The sequence below is a fragment of the Amia ocellicauda genome, chromosome 15 (assembly GCF_036373705.1).
Source record: "Amia ocellicauda isolate fAmiCal2 chromosome 15, fAmiCal2.hap1, whole genome shotgun sequence".
Taxonomy (NCBI): domain Eukaryota; kingdom Metazoa; phylum Chordata; class Actinopteri; order Amiiformes; family Amiidae; genus Amia; species Amia ocellicauda.
In genome coordinates this window covers 14,687,729-14,706,229 of record NC_089864.1, presented here as the reverse complement: position 1 = coordinate 14,706,229, position 18,501 = coordinate 14,687,729, and the positions used below count along the sequence as shown (strand labels likewise).

The 18,501-nt window shown below is 38.5% G+C and overlaps 2 protein-coding genes across 2 annotated transcripts; both read left to right on the top strand.

Moving 5' to 3' along the window:
- The first annotated feature begins 922 nt into the window (after nucleotides 1–922).
- Nucleotides 923–3,369, top strand: il22 (interleukin 22). Its single transcript, XM_066723856.1, has 6 exons — nucleotides 923–1,103; nucleotides 1,263–1,473; nucleotides 1,657–1,725; nucleotides 1,862–2,005; nucleotides 2,399–2,458; nucleotides 2,792–3,369. The coding sequence occupies exons 1-6, from the start codon at nucleotides 1,069–1,071 to the stop codon at nucleotides 2,882–2,884; spliced, it is 612 nt and encodes a 203-aa protein (XP_066579953.1). The 5' UTR covers nucleotides 923–1,068; the 3' UTR covers nucleotides 2,885–3,369.
- A 7,018-nt stretch (nucleotides 3,370–10,387) lies between these two features.
- On the top strand, nucleotides 10,388–13,647 carry il26 (interleukin 26). Its single transcript, XM_066723884.1, has 5 exons — nucleotides 10,388–10,634; nucleotides 10,724–10,777; nucleotides 11,015–11,152; nucleotides 12,665–12,739; nucleotides 12,861–13,647. The coding sequence occupies exons 1-5, from the start codon at nucleotides 10,458–10,460 to the stop codon at nucleotides 12,978–12,980; spliced, it is 564 nt and encodes a 187-aa protein (XP_066579981.1). The 5' UTR covers nucleotides 10,388–10,457; the 3' UTR covers nucleotides 12,981–13,647.
- Nucleotides 13,648–18,501: the final 4,854 nt, after the last annotated feature.

Here is an 18,501-nt window from a genome sequence, read left to right as displayed (position 1 = left end):
TCTGCATTTCATTGGCAGATGCATCAATGTGTCTGTTTTCAATCCAATGATACTTTCTTTGTGCACAGGTCAAAATAAATAACACGCTTTTCATATAATTAGTATCTGATTCATTTGTATCGCTCATTATTGATTGCAGTATTAGTAAGCAGTATTTTAGCAATTGAACTAGAATCTAATCTAACCATTTCTGTCGTACGCAGACGCACCATCTTGCACTTGTCATGTTTTTGCAAAAGATCCTTTGGGGATTCTGTAACGGCTAATATGGATATTTTCACTGCGGTGCACACAACTACAAGTTCATGCCAAATACATATAGGGAGTCCTGTGGGGTTATTTACTGATGCACATGCTACTGTAGTCTATATAAATAATAATAGGATCCTGTTACTACTGGTTTCTTTTAAATAGTTTCATGAGAGAAAACATTTTTTATTTCTTTAAAAAAGGCTCAATGTTTAGCTTACAATTAAAGGGGATGTTTTCACTCAGACATTTAACAAGGACTCAAACGTATTATCTAGCTTGGACTCCTAATTTATTTTATAGTGTTGAAATGCAATTTTGCTAATTGTCTATTTAGCAAACTTACACGGTAACTTTCTTTTTTCTTCTTTCCAGATTACGAGAAGAGTAAGATAATAAATTGCTTACGGGGAGGGGGGAAACTACTCCGTGTGGACAGTAGTATGTTTGGAAACCCCACTATTCCACTATTCTATTGTATTTTTGTTTGGTTGGGGGCTATTGAAAAGGTAGTTTAACAAACGTTCTAGCAATGACACCGAGATGACATCACACAAATAATGTACGACCAAAGGCCAATAGATTTGCATTGCAAAGCAAATCAAAGCAAAATTTCCCATTGAATCCTTATACATCATTACCGTCTGCTGCACAGTGCTCTTTTGCTGACCCCAAAAAGTTCAGTTTAGGGGTTGGCGTGGTATCCTTCCACGCATGGTAATTTCAGAGAAACAGGCGACCACAAGCGGCTGTGACGCTGTGAGAAAGATCTGGGACATGCCTTGAGAATATAAATACTTTCTGAGACAGGTTCAAATTATGAAAGGGGTAACTAACCAGTACAAGCCTAACAGGTGAGAACTGATTTTCCTTATTACTTTTGACCATCGATGAAGTTATTTCTAACTTGTTATTGCCTTGTATTCTTACATTTATCACTGTAACCTTTAAATCAAGTGTATTGTAACTGTCATTTTAGATAAATTAATAATATTTTTTGCTTCTGTTGACAGATTATTGCAATCTTTTCTTGCTGCCTGGACAGACACTGATCTTATCATGAAGTGTGCTGTTGTTGCTGTGTTTGGACTCGTCTGCTGTCTGCTGGGTGGCATCTCTGCTCATAGCATCGGCATGAAACACAAACAAAAGGCCGGGGTCGTCCTGAGCCCCCCACTGGGCAACGCTCTGCACCGGCAGCGCGTCAACGAACTGGCCAGAGCGGTGAGTGTCATTGTGACACTGACATTTACTAGAGACTATAATGTCATTAATATGAATAATTATATGTATACTGCAATATAATTAGATATTTGAGATTGTATTCTTGTACCTTTATATATAGTACCAGTAATAGTATGTATACCTTTCACCTGATTATTTGAATTCCATGTATTATTTCGACAGGCACAGCAGCTCGATAAAGACACAGAAACCAGACTGCTAAATCTCCCCAAGAACCACACAGATATGACGGTATGTACAATGGATAAGATCAAAACTACACGCACACGCGTCTGATCAGAGCTGAGGCGATGTCCGGGTTGTTAACATGTTGTGAAGTTCTGTATTTTCCGGCTGTTTTTTGAAGGACGGTTTTCTTTCCCTTCAGAACCTGTTCGTTTGCTGCCTGCACGTGAATATTATTGACTTCTACCTCCGGAACGTGCTGAACACAGAGGAGAAGTACCCGCATCTCACTGTGGTGAAACAGGACCTGCACCGCATCAGTACGGACTTGAAAGAGCAAGGCTGTGTAAGGACTCATTCTAACGGCTCCTCATAACACGAAAGGGAGATTAAATCCTTCCACAATTAAATATTGGAATTAGAACTAGGCTGGCAAAATGGGTCTTCAGATAGTAAGCCAAGAAGAGTCACATTTGTTTGCATTCATGTATTTGAGTGAAGGATTTCCTTTTTCTATAGTTTTGGTTCCCTACTAGAGGTATCTTTATCATCTATTCTACTGAAGTTATCTAGATTGATTATAGCAGCTGATTACAAAACAGCTGTGTCATCCTTACCAATTTAAAGGAACCACAAAGCAAAGTAACTGAATGTACATATATATATATATATATATATATATATAATCTGTTCAGCTCTGTGTTTAGTTGCTTGTCTAAACTTTTTTTTTTTTTTTTAGGCGGTTACTCATGTCAGGAACCAACAGTATGTCCAAAAATTCAAAGAAGAATACATCAAGGTAACAACAGAAAGTTTCTTTGCATAAGATTACTAGCTAACACCGCAAACGTCTGAGTCTGGATGAGACGTTTTCTTTAATCTGCATCTACGAGAGAGAAAAATACACATTTAACTATAATTGTGGCAAGATTAGTTTCGGCATTCATATTTTTAGTTTTTAGTTTGCTGTCACAAAAAGTTTCACTCAACTTTTCAGCTGTACTATTATACAATTATTTCAGGAGTTTTCCCTTGCAAGAACCAATTATCTAATTATTTATATTTAATGATATGAAATGTGCTATCATGGTGGAATTAACTCTAAGTAATCTTTTGATCTCCTTCTTTACAGCTAGGGACGAACGGGCAGAGAAAAGCAATAGGAGAGGTTGACATCCTCTTTGAGTACCTCTCAAGATTCTGCAAAGAAAAGAAAACTCAGTAAAGAAGAGGACTTGCTTTTTCTTCATAATGAATTGTCATTAATGAATTGTCCTGTGGTATCGCTATTTATACTTCATTGAAAGAAAGAAAAACAATCTTAACATTATCATATGAACACATTTTATATTTTAAGGTAACCCTGAAGCTTTAGTATTAAGCATGAGTAAATGCATTGTAAAAGCATTATTAAAACTATTATATGTGTCATCTTTATACAAAGAAAACTTATTTAAGTTATAATTTATTTGAAGAGTTTTAATTTAATATAAATTAAATGTATTTATTTGTTCTGTATTATATTTTGTTCTTAATGTTGAATTGCTTTTATAATACAATGCTTTGCACAAGTAGTGTTTAATGCACTGTACACATTGTGTTAGAAATACCGGAGATGATAGTGCTAAAGAACACTTGTTCAGGAATGTGCCTTATTGTCACTTATTATGATCAGAATTTGTTTTAATTAAATAAACAATTTGATGTCAATACAGTATTTGGAGTTTTCTTTCTATTTATTCATGTAAATATGACACCATGATAAGAGTTACGAGTGTCATGGGTTATAAGATTGTTAATTGCCAGTTCCAAATTAGGCAGTCTTTAAACTACAGCAGTACTTCCTGGCACTGTTAATTTCTACTCCTGTTCTTTCTAAGGATACACATTTTAATCCTCAGCATCAATACTGATTTGTTTTGTACTTAAAAGTGACAGGTTTGACATTTATTGATGGGCACTTCTTACGTACCATACGGCCAAACTGCTCCCAAAACAGCTCAATAGGGTTGAGATGTGGTGACTGTGCTGGCCACTCCATTATAGACAGAACACCAGCTGACTGCTTCTTCCCTAAATAGTTCTTGCATAGTTTGGAGCTGTGCTTTGGGTCATTGTCCTGTTGTAGGAGGAAATTGGCTCCAATCAAGCGCCGTCCACTGGGTATGACATGGCATTGCAAAATGGAGTGATAGCCTTCCTTCTTCAAGATCCCTTTTACCCTGTACAAATCTCCCACTTTACCACCACCAAGCACCCCCAGACCATCACATTGCCTCCACCATGCTTGACAGATGGCATCAAGCACTCCTCCAGCATCTTTTCATTTGGTCTGTGTCTCACGAATGTTCTTCTTTGTGATCCGAACACCTCAAACTTTGTCTGTCCATGACACTTTTTTCCAAACTTCTTCTGTCCAGTGTCTGTGTTCTTATGCCCATCTTAATCTTTTCTTTTTATTGGCCAGTCTGAGATATGGCTTTTTCTTTGCATCTCTGCCTAGAAGGCCAGCATCCCGGAGTCGCCTCTTCACTGTTGATGTTGAGACTGGTGTTTTGCAGGTACTATTTAATGAAGCTGCCAGTTGAGGACCTGTGAGGCGTCTGTTTCTCAGACTAGACACTCTAATGTATTTGTCCTGTTGCTCAGTTGTGCACCGGGGCCTCCCGCTCCTCTTTCTATTATGGTTAGAGCCAGTTTGCGCTGTTCTGTGAAGGGAGTAGTACACAGCGTTGTACGAGATCTTCAGTTTCTTGGCAATTTCTCACATGGAATAGCCTTCATTTCTCAGAACAAGTATAGACTGACGAGTTTCAGAAGAAAGTTATCTGTTTCTGGCCATTTTGAGCCTGTCATCAAACCCACAATTGTTGATGCTGCAGATACTCAACTAGTCTAAAGAAGGCCAGTATTATTGCTGCTTTAATCAGCACAACAGTTTTCAGCTGTGCTAACATAATTGCAAAAGGGTTTCATAATGATCAATTAGCCTTTTAAAGTGATAAACGTGGATTAGCAAACACAACGTGCCATTGGATCACAGGACTGATGGTTGCTGATAATGGGCCTCTGTACGCCTATGTAGATATTCCATTACAAATCAGCCGTTTCCAGCTACAATTGTCATTTACAACATTAACAATGTCTACACTGTATTTCTGATCAATTGTATGTTATTTTAATGGACAAAACATTCACAAACAAGGAAATTTGACCCCAAACTTTTGAACGGTAGCATATATTTGGTAGTAATTCTAATATTGGCCATTAGTCAAGTAGTGGATTTATTAAACAGTCTGCACTGCTGTAATTAATAGAAAGACCAGTAACAAAAGCAAAACTAAATCAAATTCAACTGCTATCCTGAGCAGAGAATGTGTCACTATCTAAAATGAATTGTGTGTCTTTTTTTTAATGAGATTGAACTAGTAAGGGTAAAGTTAGGGCTGGATTAAATCAAAACTTCATTCTAACGACCACGAATTATAATCTCTGTTTTCTAAATGGTGGGCTTCCAATACAAGAGTAATACTAACAGACAACAGGACCTCATGAAGTGGAAGAGATCACAGATTTGAAGTGATCCAGGTTTTTGCAGGAAATGTCTGATGGAAATGGTCCACACTCTAGTGGCAGTTTTACACCATTACAGTCATTTTGTGTTGTTTTGTTTCACATTGAAGAAAACAAAAATAAAATAAAAGCACATTTTGAAGAACTTATGGATTTGTACAAAACTGCAGTATATTGAGATAAAACATTTTAAATAACTTGTTTACTTGTATGTTGGTGTTAATTATATATATATATATAATGATAAATATACATATACATTCATAAATATATCCATGTATTCCAAGAAAAGTACACTTTTGGGAGGAAAACTAGTTTATATGTTAAACTTTAACAGCAGAAACCAAGAAGAAGCAAAAACAAATAAAATAACAAATACTGATAATTATCTTCATCCAAAAACTTAAAACAATCCTATGACAACAACAATAATAATCATGATCATAATTTTTGGGGGAACAATGCCTCTGAATGGACACTGAGTAATCGCACTTATAAATGCAGAAAAAGCAATAAACGTGCCTAATGTTCGCACTCCCTGAAGCCTTTCCTCTGGGAGTATGAAAATAAGACTTGCTCACTCTGCTTCTTGCCTCACAGTGGGACAATCAGCTGGAAATTATCAGTATTTGTTAGTGCTGTGTGTGAAGTGGTCACTACAGATGCCTGTAGTCAATTTTATCTCAAAATGTGGATCTGTCGTTCACACATATTCTTTCCAATGTGACCAAAACCTAATATTAGATCAAACAGGACCCATATTTCATTGATTTATTATGGTTATGCAACACCCAATGCCCCCACATGAAAAAGCAACCAGCCTTTAGACTCAATAACTGGTGGCTACACCACCTTTAGCAGCAATAACTGCAATCTTGTAGTTTTTGATTAGTCTCTCTCAGCGCTGTGGAGGAATTGTGGCCCACACCTCCATGCATATCTTCTTCAACTCAGTGACATTTGTGGGGAGCGTGAACTTGTTTCAGGTCCTGCCACAACATCTCAATGGGGTTCAGGTCTGGACTAGGTCTGTTTCTCTCCGATTTCCTCTACACACAACTACAACTCACAAAAAGATGTGACCAAATGTGCAAAAATGTAGAAAATCACACAGTGGGTAAATACTTTTGCACAATACTGCATATAATCCCATAACCATGAGAATAATACAATTGACTAATTATTGAGCAAGTAAAATGTGATTCCAGGATATATTAGGTTTTATAAAACACAGAAGACTTATTGTGTAGCTCGATCTCTGAGATACTGTAAGTCATCAATTATTTCTCAAGAAACAGTCACAAATGAAACAAAGTGGAAATGACACTAACTATTTTACACTGTAAATAAAATGAACACCGATCATATTTCACACAAGGGAATATTTATTGTTTCACAAGTTCCCTGCTTCATGGAGACTGCATTGCACAATGTGATATTATTTCACAGGAATTGCACTTGCTCTGCTTTCTGATAATATTGACTAAATAAATAAATAAGCCAACTAAATTCAATTAAAGGACAATATGACTGTCAGAAGAATGCAGATGATTACTTGTTAGAAAGTAGAAGGATGCATTACAATAACAATCCCGTAATGTGAGTGAGACTACCAACAACAAAAAGGTTACATAATGATTGAAACAGGATAGGTATCTGTACCAGCTTACTGTAAATCAGAACCCAATTCTGTATCAAAGCCTTACAAAAACAGGCATTGTCTTTATAACAAGCATTCAACGTCGCAACTCATTGTGAAAACTTTCCATGCAAATGATCTCATCCATCCAACCCGATTCCTTGAAAGTGAAAATCCAATTATGCATTCCATTCTGTTTTCTGCTTCCTATCACACGCACTGCCAAAAACAACACAAAAGGTGTGAAGTCCAGAGATGACAAAGCACGGCGGCATCACGAGTGAAGAAAGAACAGAAAAATTACACATCTAGGCTATGAAAAAACCCAAGCAGGAAGTCTGTCCACAACTCGGGAGGTGTGGTGGAAGTCTAGGCAATAATGGAGTAGTTATGTGATCTGACAGAGATAGCCTTTACAGCAAACAGTCTTGAATAAACAGTTCCTGGTTGGGTTTTAGGAGAACCGACCAATGTGTAAACAGTTAAGCAAGCATGGCAAAAGTGAGTCAGGTGGGGGATTGCCCAGATGAGACAATAACATAGATTTTCCAAATTAAGATGTTAATGAAATTCCTTTGTTTTTTTTCTTCCTTCCATCTTCCAAACTTCCATCCTTCCTGCCTTCTCTTTTAATTAGTTTCAACTATAAGGCCCATGCCATGCTCATGTTTGGGCACAGACAGCACTACAACCTACTGCACACAAGGTGCCTTTCAAACCACTACATAAATATAACCTTGTACCTGTGGGGTTTGAAATTATTGTGCAACTCTCTTCACTATCCACGCTGACATCTACAGAACATGGCGTTCCTCCTTTTCTGCGCCTTAAAGTGACAACACCGGCAAAAAAAGAACCTGTCCCTATTATGTAGCACTTTTTGGCAATTTCATATCAAGATAAGTAGTGCCACTAGGAAATAAGTTAAATTAGCTCAATAAACACATACTGTCTTTGGAAATGATTTCCAGCTTTAAACAGGTTGGGTTTCTTTGTCAAAATAGCCAGTAAGGAGAGTTCAGCGCTGGCTGCACATCTGAGTCACATCTCTGCAGATCTGGGGCTGTTGAGTCATTTAGTTAAAAGGCATGTAAGGTCACATCTTTAGGCTCACTTCCTTTGAGGTTCACATCAACGTCTCATCTTTTTTTTCCAAATCTGTTTATCTATCCATACAGATACATATTTAAAGATATCATCTGTTACATCTGTTCCTTAACCTTCACTGGATATTTTGTTTCTGAATGATCACCAGCTTACACCTGATGCCTACAAGGCATTGCATCCAACAAGCTTATCTGTGGTTTGAAATATCTGATGGTAAATTATGTCTGATTTGTTTTAGTACTACACTGGTTCCGATGGTATTTAGCTATTAATAAATAGAACATTCTCAAAGCATGTTTATATCACCTGCATGGGAAGAAAAATAATAATGAGTTCAATGAAATAACTGAAAGGTCAGAGGCAATCACAACCAAAACAGAAAAAACAGTCGAAAGTTCTCAGGGTCTGGATCTGGCCACATTTGAGGTGTACACGACACATATTACAATCCTTTTTTGAGTACATACACTGCAACATTCATGCATAATGGCTTTTGTTGACATGCAGTCGTGCTTTACTGGAAAGAATTCTTCCACTTCTCTAATCTGGGTCATATCTAACTGTCTGATTGACCTCATTTGAGAAAGTTGCAGATTTAATAAAGCATGTTGTTTGCGTCCCACTCAGTCACCCTATGTTGTATATCTAATTGTAAAAGCCACCTTCTTCAATGTCCTACAAAGGCAATTATATAAGAATTTGGAAATGTAAGTTGAGTTATGAAACTGGAAGACCTGATTTTTATCCAGAAGTGCTGAATTGTGCTTATTTAATATATCGATGCCATGTACAGTCACATAGGTACTGCTGAGCAATGCTATCTGAAACTTGCCAAAACAGCTCTATTAACGTAAAGTTTTGGCAGCAAAAACTTTTCATAAATCCATCAGTTCAGTACACAAACGTTCAGTCCAGAGCTGGACTGACGCCCTCAGGACATCTGAGAAACATTTTAAGAAGATCAGGATCAGGTTAAATTACGAATCCAATGTAAATGAAATATCTCCTTTCTCATAATAATGATGTCCTTTAACACACTTGCTGTCTGCAGGATTATGTCAAACCTTCACGGCACAAGGACATGCCTAAGGAGGTTCCACCTGAGGTGAATATACTTTGACTCAGTCATTGAAACCAATTTAATAACTATCCTTTGACTTTAAACAAAAAATAGATACATACCATCCTCACACAATAATCCTCCTCTTGTCCATGTCCTGCATGAGTCTCTGCAGTAGATGCAATGGATGTGGATTCAAATTACCTATAAACATGCAGTTGTTCATTTTATATACAGCTCTGGAAATAATTAAGAGATCAGTGTTAAGTGGTCTCAATTTTTCCCAGAGCTGTAAGTCCATTTTTAAAAATAAGTCAACGGTCATGCCAATGTAATTAAGCAACATTATAAGGACAAAAATGCAAACTTCACCACCATGGCTTTCTTCAATGTGTCAGAGAAAACTTGTCTAATAATAATTAATAAGACATTAATATATAATAATAATACTACATTGTTATACAAATCAAATATACAGCTATTTTAGCTCGGTTTTAAGGTTTTGGTGAACATTTGTATTTTATTTTTAAAATGAAGGAAATTTCGACAATTGCGAAGAATTATACATATGAGAGAGAGAGAGAGATAGTATTGTTTTATTATTATTTATTTCTTAGCAGACATAAGAGCATCATAAAAGTGCAAGTCTAGCATAGTACAAATGACAAAATAAAAATATACAGTTAATACAAGCCCTATAACCTAGATCTGTGCACTAATAATTGCAGACAAGATGTGAAGTCAGTCAAGAGCTCAGGGAGAAGGGACATGGGGGTGGACGACATAAACAACACGAGTACTAGCAATGCATAAGCAAGCTGCACAACGAAAACTAGATAAAGTGCAATTTCGCAGGAGAGCATACATAATATTAATATATCTCTACTTGATCACACCTGTTTGCTGTACACATAACATATATACCACATATAAACAACGAATGTGGGTGCATGCAGTTGTGACGTTTCGTCTGAACCTCTGATAATGTTCATTAAACAAAATGTACTTTATAAGAAAAGTTTCTTTCTCTTGTTTTTCTCATCTCCGAGGGGACAGCCCGGTCGGCTGCTCAGTTTTGCTGCACCGATTTAAAACCGTGTGTGAAGCACTTTCACTAGAAAGCAAACCACAGTGAATCAAACACCAGCTGGATTCAACCACATAGTAACGAATACCATTGAAAAGCAGACAAGATTGCGGGGCTGGTCGCATCTCAGGCAGGACTGGGATTTCACAGGCAGGCTGCCGGTAACAGCGCAGAGCCCCGGCGCGTCATGCGTGGGGAGTTTTCACAAAGCGGGCTGAGGTGTATAAAAGCGCTCCGCTGCGCTATTAGTACCATCGGTGGATGTGCAGTGCAAGGGCACACAGAGCTACACTGCCTCACCCACAAAAGCCCTTATCACACTAACAGACAGGATGAAAGCCCTGTCTGCGGCCGCGGCGCTCCTGTTGCTGATGCTGCAGCAGCTCTCGGGCCCCTGCGGTGCCAAGGAGAGGGGCCTGGGGGCCCGGGAGTGCCTGCAGAAGCACGTCCCCAGGAGCATGCTCACTGAGCTGTTTGAGATGTCCGGCCGCCTGAAAAGCAGCGTCCCGGTGAGTGAACAGCACTGCACTGCTATTGTGATGCTTGCATACGGTTGTGTGCGTGTGTTTGGAGGTTTAAAACTGCTCTTGTCTTGCAGAGGGATGAGATTAAACACAAGAAGCTGCTGCCCAAATTTGGGAAGTCTGTGAAGGTAAGCATGCATCCCATTTGGGGTGATAACTCTTACCTTATGTGTGTGCCTGCAGATTTGTGGTCATATATTTAATATATATTGACATTAAACTATGTCCAAGTTACAACTTCATCATTTGCCACTCACTGCTGGGTCAAGGTTTTTATGTTTCTAGCCCATATGTGTATTGATATATATTTATATGAGGCTAATGGTGTACAATGATATTACAATGTGATGTTTGTTCCCATGCAGAAATCAAAAGGAAGCTCTGTGTTAAAAGAGCTGTTGGATTTCTACATCAAGGACGTGTTCAAGAAAGCACAGGTTGACATTGCAGATAAAAACATATTCAATTACCTGACCAGGTTGAAAAAGGACTTTGAACACTGTGTAAGTATTTGTTAAGTTATAGTAAAATATTGATTTGCATGGTCAACATAACTATTACAATATACATTGTACTTGAAAACAGGTGGTTATTTATATCCTTGGCCCAGTGATCAGGGATCTAACTCAGCAGTTCAGCAACTGGTGGTATTGAACAGGATAGTATACATCACATTATTAAACAAAACAAACACATAGACAATGTAGTGCACTGGAACTGCAGATGTTGAGATGAAGCAGATTCATCAAAACATTATAAACCAATGTAAATGCAGTATGGTTCAGCAATAAAGAATATAAGGACACATTTTTCATCCTCTCGGTTTCTGAAATGTCAGAGAATGCTTACCTAATCAAAATCATCATCATCATCATAATAATGTAGCTGCTGACGAATAAACATCTGTGTGTATATTCTCCAGTGATATTTTATTTTATGCAGAGGAAAAGCTAAACAGATTTCAGTGGTACAGGGTACAAGGCTTGCAGATCATAAACCATCTACTGTAACACTCCCTACTGATGCGATGTTGGTATGCAAGTGTCAGTGAAAACAAATAGTGGCTCTGGTTGCTCATTATTTTCTCATTTTAAAAATATTAGAAGCTGTGTCTCCTGCTGAGCAACAGACAACCTGAAATCTGTTTCTAGGCACAACACTGTATGAGTAGTTTCTGAAATGTTTGATGAATTTCTCTTCATTCAGGCAGTGAGAGTCAAATACCATCACATGTTTGTATTTCTGCATTTTTAATGACATAAAATACTGTTTCCATTTTGCATTTAAAAAAATTCAAATTGTATCCTGTTTGACAAGTACTAATTGACTGTATTTAAAAATACTTTGTTAAAAGTATTGATATGTATTTGCAAACACTTCAATTATGTTTTTTCACTAGTATATGATATTCTCCATTGTCAGTCATTTGTATTTGACTGAATGGGTTGTAATTGAACATATACCCCTATTTGTACATCACAATAACATAAACGTAGCACAACATTAACACAACAGTCCCAACAAGGAGAGAGGGAGAAACGTATTCTGTGTGTCCCAAAAGTCAAATAACACAAAAACAACAATTTGTTTGTTATTCGAAGTTGAGCTACTGCTTGCACTGCTGGAAAAATATCTACCTTGCACACACAACACATATAGTCAGTGCTAATCATAATACTGTTAACAGTTTAACTACAACACAAAGAAAGGTAGAAACTTCTGCAAACATCAGTTTGTTGTGATGTACAAATGAGATTGTAAGATTTTTAAAATAAGATTTTGGAAAAGTATTTGAAGTAATTGGAAATACAGAAAATACATATTTGATGCAGGTCTGGTGAGATAAGACCATAATGCACTCCATGGCGATGGCGTTACAGCAACACACAGTGTATACAGATGTGTTTGGATGGGTTTCTTTTTTAAAGCGTCTTTATAAGGTGCATGGTCTCCTTCAATCTACAATCTAAGGTTGACTGGCGTACCTTAACCCAACAACGCCTCTTCTCTTGCAGTTGAGCCTGTATCCCAGCACCGTTTCCTCCAAAGACCGCAGGATGATCAAAAGAATGAAGGAGACGTTTATTGAGGTAAGCTTGATACACCTCAACAAGTACTCCTTTTTATTCTGAAGACTTAATTAGGACTAGATAGAGACAGATGCATGCCAAACACGACCTGCTATTAAACTTCTGTGTTGTCATTCGCCAGCTGGACATCCAAGGAGTGTATAAGGCCATCGGAGAGCTGGAAACAGTGGTCGACTGGGTCAGTACCTACATGCATCCAGAGAAGAAAAAGAAACAAAAAGAAACAGTGTCGCAAAAGTGATACACCACAGAGCAAAAGGACCAATCAGAACCGAAAGTGAAAGTCAGAGGTCTGCTCAGCTCGGCCCTCTGTGAGACGGGTAATCGTCTATACCAATACTTGTTATGACCTCCAATTATGTATTGCAATTCAGCAGTGAATCTTCAGTGAAGATTAGAGTTTTGCATACTGTTACCATTGTCCGATTGGTTAAGAAAGCTTGCCACTATCAAAAGCACTTGTAATGTAACAACCTGTTATACTGTCTTCCTGTTTATTACTGTACTGACTGAGTAATGCACAAGCCACAGTGATGCCCCAGCTTTAAAAGGGAAACTCTAGTTGGAAAAGAAACATCTTTTCATAAGGCTAAGATATTGAATGGTACAGGTATTCTTCAGTGAGACACTTTTTATTTAATTGACAGATTAAGTTATTTAATAATATATTTTTCATATTTTAAGTAATATATATTGCTTTACCTGTTGGTGTCTCCTGTGTAGGACACAGTGTCTCATTTACCTGCCTCAGTGTTGGTATGATATGGGATGAACCATGAGCTGTTACAGACGTGTGCACATATTGTGTATATTTGTATTTCTTAAGGAAAAGATATATAATGCTTTGTAAAGTGTATTGAATTGTGTTCATATTGCTAAGGATGTATTGATGATTGTCTATTTATTATTTGTAAATGCTTTTACAAATATTTATTATTTATTTATAATACAAATAAAAACATAAAATAAACTGTACTGTGTTGGTTTATATGGACACCGAATAGTGTGCAGAAGTACGTAAAACAGTCTTGCAAGAAATAGAACAATAGATATCATATTTATTTATTTATTTTTACTGCATTGATATGCATAGGAACGATGACTTCCAATATTGTGCCAAAAAAAAACCATTATTGCATAATCTGGTTGTGTGTAATGTGGGTGTTGACTAAGTCAGTGAACAACATAATGCATCTGGAGGAGCAGCGTTGTGACACCTGAGAAACATGTCTGCATTGTGTGGCATTTGGCTCCCTCTAGTGTTAAAACATTGTAACAGTAAATCAACCCTATAAGCGTAGTAAAATACAGACCACAGAAGGAAGTCATACAATACCACACAGTCATACGGCAGCACTTCAGGCTTGTGCACACACCCAGAATTACACAAACTGTGAGAGTTGTAAGCACATCTTGCTTCTCAGTTTCATTTGCTCTACTCTTGCCCCATACCAGTTTCTTTCAAGCATTTCATATTTGAGACTATTTGAGGCCACCCACCTACTCACATCCATTGACAAGGTATTTTATGTGTTTCCTAAATGAGTTATGAAATTGATCCAATGTAGATCCATCAAATGGTTTCATGCTATGGGGCAGCCATTTGTTTATCTTGCAGGTACAAGTTAATTCCTTCCCAACTATTTCTCTCCAGCGGGAACCAGGGCACCCCTATATACACTAACATGGCCATAAGTATATGGACGCCCATGCTAATTAGTGGATTCAACTATTTCAGCCACACCCTTTGCTGGGAGGTGTATTAAATCAAGCACACAGCCATGCATTCTGCATAGACAAACACCGGCAGTAGAATGGGCTGTACTGAAGAGCTCAGTGACTTTCAACATGGCACCATCATAGGATACCACCTTCCAACAGGTCAGTTAGTCAAATTTCTGCCCTGCTAGAGCTGCCCTGGTTTGGCGAATGCCAGGAGAATACTACCTGCCCCAATGCATACATATTGTACAGTGTGGTGGAAGAGGAATAATGGTCTGCGGCTGTTTTTCATGGTTCAGGCTCGGCCCCTTAGTTCCACTGAAGGGAAATCTTAACACTACAGCATACAATGACATTTTAGACGATTTTGTGCTTCCAACTTGGGGAAGCCCCTTCCTGTTTCAGCATGACAATGACCCTGTGCTCAAAGCAGGTCCATACAGAAATGGTTTGTCGAGATCGGTGTGGAAGAACTTGACTGGCCCTGACCTCAACCCCGTCAAACACCTTTGGGATGAACTGGAATGCCAACTGTGAGCCAGGCCTGATCGCCCAACTTCAGTGCCCGACCTCACTAATGCTCTTGTGACTGAATGGAAGCAAATCCCCGCAGCAATGCTCCAACATCTAGTGGAAAGCCTCCTCAGAAGAGTGGAGGCTGTTATGGCAGCAAAGGAGGGGACCAACGCCATATTAATGCCCATGATTTTGGAATAAAATGTTCCATGAGCAGCTGTCCACATACTTTTAGCCATGTAGTGTATCTCTTCCCCTGCCCCCACCCGGATGGCTCCACAGTGCCCCCTGTTCCCATCCAGGGTTAACCTCCAACCCTGGAAGCTAGAACAATTACCCTAAACAAAATCGACAAACAATCTGCACCAACCCCCCAACACAATGAACTGACAGACACACAAACGCAGCACACGACAGTCCCAGATCACTACAATGTATACCAGTGATCCAAAATGAGCGTGTTCTGGCATACAAGATGAAGAGGCAAAAAACTCATGTGTTACACTCTAAGCAAGAGTACGTCATAAAAACACATATGAGGAATAGATCCTCATTGGACTGAGGAAATACCGGACTACTGTTAGACTACATCAGTACAGAAATCATTATAATAATAATAAAAAAGAAACAACGGAACCAAATGCATTTAAATGTACTGCTGTCATCATTTGACCTGCAAAGTAGTTAATCTAAGAGAAAATAACATTCAACAACAATAACAAAACAAATTCTCAGTGGGACCTTAATTTAATCCATTAGCTACAGAACTATATCAGTGCCTTCCAAGTAGTCTTGCTATATGATGAACTGCATTTCTCTCCCTGTGTGTCTGTGTAAACAAGGTCACTGTCTCACTGTGCTACAGTACTGTGCCATAGTGCAACCCTGATACCCAGAGGAACAGGGTCTGATAAGTTTTCTCCAGCAATTTGAGCTTGATACATCGTACAAACCCCCTTATATTGAACATTATTTATGCTTTAATTCTTCCCGGTTTGACTATATATGGGTCTTCCTGGGCAGTTGTCAGGCAGAAACCGAACTTGCACTCATCACGGGACAGACATGTGGCCTCTGTTATCTTTCTCTCCTGACTGGTCAGCATAAAAGTGCCTGTAGTTTGTAACTTCTCCAAGACTGTTCTTGAGATCGCCTCTTGAACCTCTTCCTTGCAGCTGCTTGTAATAAAAACCTTTGATTGGAAATCTCTCTCTCTCTCTGGATTTCTACGACTCTTCACTACGTATTACAATTTTAGGTTTTTCACAAATCCCCCCATTTAAACTCTCCAGGTTTGTGTATATGATTAAATTCAAATAATGGACATTGTATGACAAGTCAGATGTTAAAACTGTGGTTTATACCAAAACTCAAAACACAATGCACATGTATTGTTCTCTGTATGATGGACTAAGCAGATATAGCCGATATAAGAGGGAGGTACTAAATTATGCTTCCCAGAAATGTAGGGTCTTATCAAAATATCTTCAGCGCCTGCAGCTGTCTCTGCAGAGGCTCTCGCTTGCAGAAGACAATGCCCATCTGGAGCAAACAGTAGCTGAGATAGCAGCTGAGAGAGATGCAGTGACCACAGGGGGAACTCTGGTTAGGGCACTATAGTTGCTTTTGCAGATGACCCTTTTTTGTATTTGTTCTGCAAAAGCAAATGCAAGTTGCAAGACCCTGCATGCTGATGTCACACTGTCGAGATGATGTGCAAATGCTGCAGACCAGTGTGAGAGGAACCATGAAGTGGATGTAACTGTCAGCACTGTGCTGTCCCCTTCAGTTTCACTATGACACTTCTGATAATATTTTAAAATAGATATCTTACACCACTGCAATGGTTAACAAATAGCATTGCATTGACCTCATGTCACTGGTTCAAATTGTAATGTCATGGCTAGCTAACAGCACCACCACAAAATGTGCTATTAAGATTAATGTTTTATTGCTGATAACAAAATACTGTGCAATATTACCAAATAACCAGAAAAAAAATACTGATTTTTAGAATAGCATTTTATTAGTAAATACACATAGTACGTGTGCTTCCTACTAATTTATAGATTGCTCATCTATCTTGACCTTTTAATAACAAGGCTGTTCCAGGGTAGCATGTGTATTGATTTGCATAAGAACATAAGAACTTTACAAATGAGAGGGGGCATCATAACCCCTCTAGTTTACAGCTTACATACATGGTGTCCATTGGTACTGTTTCTTGTTCACAGAGGTCTGAAAGGCTGGTTAGACAAGATCTACCTTTTCTAAATCCATGCAGATTATCCCCTTGAATACCATTACTGTCTAAGTAGTGTTCTCTTAACTCTGACTAGTGTTTCCATATATTAACATATAATACAATACAAGTGCTCTCACTCTCTTACCTCCTATGGACTCCTTTTCCCATCTATCTGTAGACTGCACTTCTTACACCTGATTCTCCTCCCTGGATTCTCTCTGCCCACTCAAGATCTTCCTTTCTTTTTCCTCCTCTGACCCCCTCACCCCCTCTCACATCTCTTCCTGTACACCTTTTATTTATCTCTCCATCTCAGTTCCACTGGAATCTACCATGCTCTCCCGCTCTTCTTCTGCTAAGAATATAGGCATCACCCTTGATCCTTCTCTATCCTACTCCCAGCATGGTCCTACTCTCCACGCACTTGCCGATTCTTCCTCAGAAAACAACACAGACATGAGCACCTCAGCAGCAGCCGTGCCGTGACAGGCAGCAGCCTGTCATACTTACCTAACGTTGTCTTGACCAGACTGCACATAAACACCTTCAGACTATCATCTAATAATACATTTTATTTATAGAGTGCCTTTCATTTCACACAGAAATCACAAAGATGAATAAATCATTAAAAAACAAGGACTAGACAATAACAATACACATTTAATAAAGAACAGACAAAAGAAACCACTACACAATTTAAATGTAAATAAAGGCCAGCTGGTAAAAATTTATCTTTAGCCCAGACTGAAAAGCAGTGATGGTTCAGGACATAGGAAGAAGGAGGGGAATTTCATTCCAGAGCTAGGGGCCGGGGGGCAGAGGGGCCGAGAATGCACGACACCCCATTGTTTTAAGGTGAGTCTTTGGGACCAAAAGAAATCTGATCATTGGACCATAGTACATGCCCCCCAGACCTCTAGCGGCTTTTGTTCTTGGTATCAGGTGTTTAATACAGACTTCCCTGAAGGTGCCTTAATCGCAGCATTCCCTTTGCACCAATTGTGACACACAGAAATCAGCAAGCAGGAAATACTAACATCACAATTAATTGCTCTGCCAGGCAATCGTATTTTGATACGATTCCTTGTTCATTCATCCTGGTATAATGAGGTGGCACTCAAGTTTCACTTCCTTTTGTTAGACTATAGATGTCACTCTTTGAAAGGTAGAGAATGCCCTGGTTTGCATGGATTTCAGTGTTACAGACCTGAGCAGGAGGGCAGGTGTTCACATGCCACTGTCAGTATCTAACACATTCATTATTATAAAATCTTAATTA